Source organism: Mastomys coucha, unplaced genomic scaffold (assembly GCF_008632895.1).
Source record: "Mastomys coucha isolate ucsf_1 unplaced genomic scaffold, UCSF_Mcou_1 pScaffold6, whole genome shotgun sequence".
Lineage (NCBI taxonomy): Eukaryota > Metazoa > Chordata > Mammalia > Rodentia > Muridae > Mastomys > Mastomys coucha.
Window position 1 is genome coordinate 99,413,275 of NW_022196912.1, and position 4,103 is coordinate 99,417,377.

The window sequence follows — 4,103 nt, forward strand, 5'->3', positions numbered from 1 at the left end:
CAGGAGACATAGATGCAAGTATCACCAACAGAATACAAGAGATAGAAGAGAGAATCTCAGGGGCAGAAAACACCATAGAACATTGACACAACAGTCAAAGAAAATGCAAAAAGCAAAAAGCTGCTAACCCAAAACATCCAGGAAATCCAGGATGCAATGAGAAGACGAAACCTAAGGATAATAGGTATAGAAGAGAGTGAAGACTCCCAATGTAATGGGCCAGTAAACAGCTTTAACAAAAACTTCCCTAATTTAAAGAAAGAGATGCCCATAGCCTGGTCTACAGAGTGAGTTCCAGGACAGCCAAGGCTACACAGAGAAACCCTGTCTTGAAAAAAACCAAAAGGAAAAAAAAAGAAAGAGATGCCCATGAACATACAAGAAGCCTACAGGACTCCAAATAGACTGGACCAGAAAAGAAATTCCTCCCATCACTTAATAATAAAAACACCAAATGCACTAAACAAAGAAAGAATTTTAAAAGCAGTAAGGGAAAAAAGGCAAGTAACATCTAAAGGCAGGCCTATCAGAATTACGCCCCGACTTCTCACCAGAGACTATGAAGGCTAGAAGATCCTGGGCAGATGTCATACAGACCCTACAAGAAAACAAATGCCAGCCCAGGCTACTATACCCAGCAAAACTCTCAATTACCATAGATGGAGAAAACAAGATATTCCATGACAAAACAAAATTTATACAATATCTTTCCACAAATCCAGCCCTGCAAAGGATAATAGATGGAAAACATCAACATAAGGAGCAAAACTACACCCTAGAAGAAGCAAGAAAGTAATCTTTCAACAAATCCACACAAATCTAATTCCACCTCTTACAACAAAAACAACAGGAAGTGACAATTACCTTTTCTTAATATCTTAATATGAAAATTAATATTACCAACATATCCTAATTGATTGAAATCCAAAAATATGAGGAATTAGAAATTTGTTGATTGTCATCCAATGGTCTCTCTAATTTGGTAATTGGAGAAATAGGTCCAATATTGTACAATGTATATACACTTTCAGCTTGTTTGTGACAGTATCTTGCTGTGTATAACATATGGGTCTTGAAATCTTGCTTCTCCTATCTCAGCCTCTCTATTAGTAGTTTATTTCATGTTTATTTCATGTTTTTACACTATACTATGATTTTCAGAACAGTTTATATATTTCAAAAGTATTTATATACCCAAGGGAGATATAGACAATTAACTTGGGAGGTGGCTTGTAGGAAAGAGAACAAAGAGTGAGACTGAATGCTTTGTTTGACATTTGTAGCTCTTGTATCAAGTTTGAAGAAGAGGACTTTAAAAGTTACTCTTTCTCTGAGATGAATGCTTTTCCAAATTATCACAGTTAATGAACCAGATTCTTACCTTCACCTAATGTCTGTGCCACCCGTCAAGCAGAACCATTGTTCATTGAAACAGTTAGTAAAGGACTTTATGGATAGACGATCTTAATACATACACCATTTCTTAAATGAATGTAACCTGTTCTCTGTGGGCTGAGAATAAAGTCACTCACTCAAGTCAAATAGTTTTGACCATAGCAAGAAGTCTGTATCCAAAAATCGTGCCTACAATTCATTTCTTGGTGCAGTATAACTATCAACTCTCAGCTTAGCTATGATGGAAATAAAATCCTTTGGTGATGTGAGGGTCATTGAAGTACAGTGAATGTCTAAATTACAATGAAATCCAATGTCTAAAAATTATTCTTATTTTGGGCTTGCACCACAGTAAGAGCCAAGATTTTAAACTCTACTAAATACAAAACAAACAAACAAACAAAAAGACTTTATATATTTATGTTCATTTAAGAAAATACTAGTAGTAATGTATTATTTTGAAATATATAGTTAATATGTTTGGAGTTATTTAAAATTTACATTGAGAAAAACATTTTCAATATTGTTGTAGACAAGCATCTACATAAGACTGTTAAATTGATTGTTATTTTATATCAAACAACTTTTATAACACTCATTTTTATTGTTATATTTTATAAATTTTAAGGAATATGACAAAAAAAGATATTGTAGGTATTGAAGGGGGGTCTCTGGGAGGAGTTGGGGTACGAAAGGAAAACAAGAATGTGATTTAATTCTATTTATTTAAAATATTTTTTTGTTTTTGTTTTGGTTTTGGTTTTTTGAGAGAGGATTTCTCTGTATAGCCCTGGCTGTCCTGGAGCTCACTCTGTAGACCAGGCTGGCCTCGAACTCAGAAATCTGCCTGCCTCTGCCTCCCAAGTGCTGGGATTAAAGGCGTGTGCCACCATGCCTGGCAGTTAAAATATGTTTTTAAATGTTAACAAATTCAGATAAAGTGAAATCATGTAACTTTTCTCATCATAATGCAGTAAAAGTTAAAAAAAAAAAAAAGAAGTTATACAAATGGCTCAGGCCTTAAATAAAGCATGGCTGTATGGAACACTTGTTTTTTTCTAACTCATTAACTTTTTTTGAATACAGGAAGAAAAGTATTCTATGCAAGTCAATGAGTTGGAGGGACAGTTTCAGCAAAAAGCCAAGGAAATTGGTATGATTCAGACAGAGCTAAGGACAATAAAACAATTCCAGAAGAGAAAAATACAAGTGGAAAAAGAATTAGAAGATGTAAGTTCTGTTTCTTCATTTCTTCTCTTTTAAAAAAAGATTTGGGGCTGGTAAGATGGCTCAGTGGGTAAGAGCACTGACTGCTCTTCCAAAGGTCCTGAGTTCAAATTCCAGCAACCACATGGTGGCTCACAACCATCCATAATGAGATCTGATGCCCCCTTCTGGTGTGTCTGAAGACAGCTACAGTGTACTTATTTATAATAATAAATAAATCTTTTTAAAAAAAGATTTATGTTTATCTTATGTGTGTGCATTTATGTAAGTACACTTCATGCATTTCTGGTGCTGGAGAAGGCCAGAAAAGGGTGCTAGGTCCGCTGGAACTAGATTTACTGAAGGTTAAGCTACCATGTGGGTGCTGGGAACTAAGTCTGGGTCCTCTGTAAAAGCAATAAGTGGTCTTGACCATTGAAAATCTTTCTAGTCTCTCTTTAAAGGAGATTGGATCAACAATTTAACCCTTGCAAAATAGTTTTCACATTTATTCCTGTGAGATATCAGCACATTTTAGAGAAGAGAAACTGAAAAGTCTTAACTGTTATATGTTCTTTTTCTTTTTGTTTATTGTTATTGTTCTGTTTTGAGGCAAAGTTTCTCTGTGTAATAGCTCTGGCTGTCCTGGAACTAGCTCTGTATAGGACGCTGGCAGAAAACTCACAGAGATCCAACAGCCTCTGCTTCCTGAATGCTAGAATTAAAGGCCTGTAATACCACATCTGGCCTCTTTTTCTTTCTTTTTTTTTTCTTTCTTTTTTTTTTTATGTTTATCCATATATCTAATTTCTAAATGTGTTTGTGGAGTATATCATGTGTAGGTCCAAGAAGACCATCTTGTAGAGTCTGTTCTTTCCTCCTTCTGTGTTCTAGGGATTAAACTTAGGTGGCCAGGCTTGGTGGCAAACACCTTTATCTGTTGATTCAGTTTACCTGCCTGACAATGATCTTTTTCTAGGCATTGATTTCTTTGTGTGCTTGTCAAATTTTAGCCAATGCACCTTTCCATGTTAGTCAGAAGATAAACCTTTGATTTGATTGAAGTAAACCACCAGGTCTTAGGAATTATCAGTGGGTAGGTAGAAGAGTTCTACAGGACAATGTGTTTGGGATGAAGGGAGACAATTTGAGGAAAAAAACTAGAAGACTGTATAGAGAGGGACACATGAAGTTTCCTGAAAGGCCTGTTTTTTTATACTGTTTGCTGATTTCCAGGGTATAGTTCCAGATAGTCACCTGAATACCCAATTAAAGCTTAAGCATTTGTCATACAGCCGAGCAGGGGTTGCTAGTGGCTGGTGGTAGGCCTCAGCACTCTTCTCCTGGGCCCCTCGGGAAGCTGCTCCAGTGTCCCTGTCGGAGGAAGCTCGCTGACAGTGAAAAATTCAAGAATTCAAGAGCTGTGCAGAAGCTATCGTGTGTGTGTGTGTGTGTGTGTGTGTGTGTGTGAGAGAGAGAGAGAGAGAGAGAGAGAGAGAGAG

General features: G+C 36.4%; 1 protein-coding gene across 1 annotated transcript in view; it reads left to right on the forward strand.

The window, feature by feature from the left end:
- The window catches only part of Bbof1 (basal body orientation factor 1), a 31,019-nt gene that overhangs the window by 7,153 nt on the left and 19,763 nt on the right, over window positions 1-4,103 (forward strand). Inside the window, exon 4 of the mRNA XM_031355227.1 lies at window positions 2,482-2,625. Coding sequence (XP_031211087.1) covers window positions 2,482-2,625 — 144 coding nt within the window. The remainder of the gene's footprint in view (window positions 1-2,481; window positions 2,626-4,103) is intronic.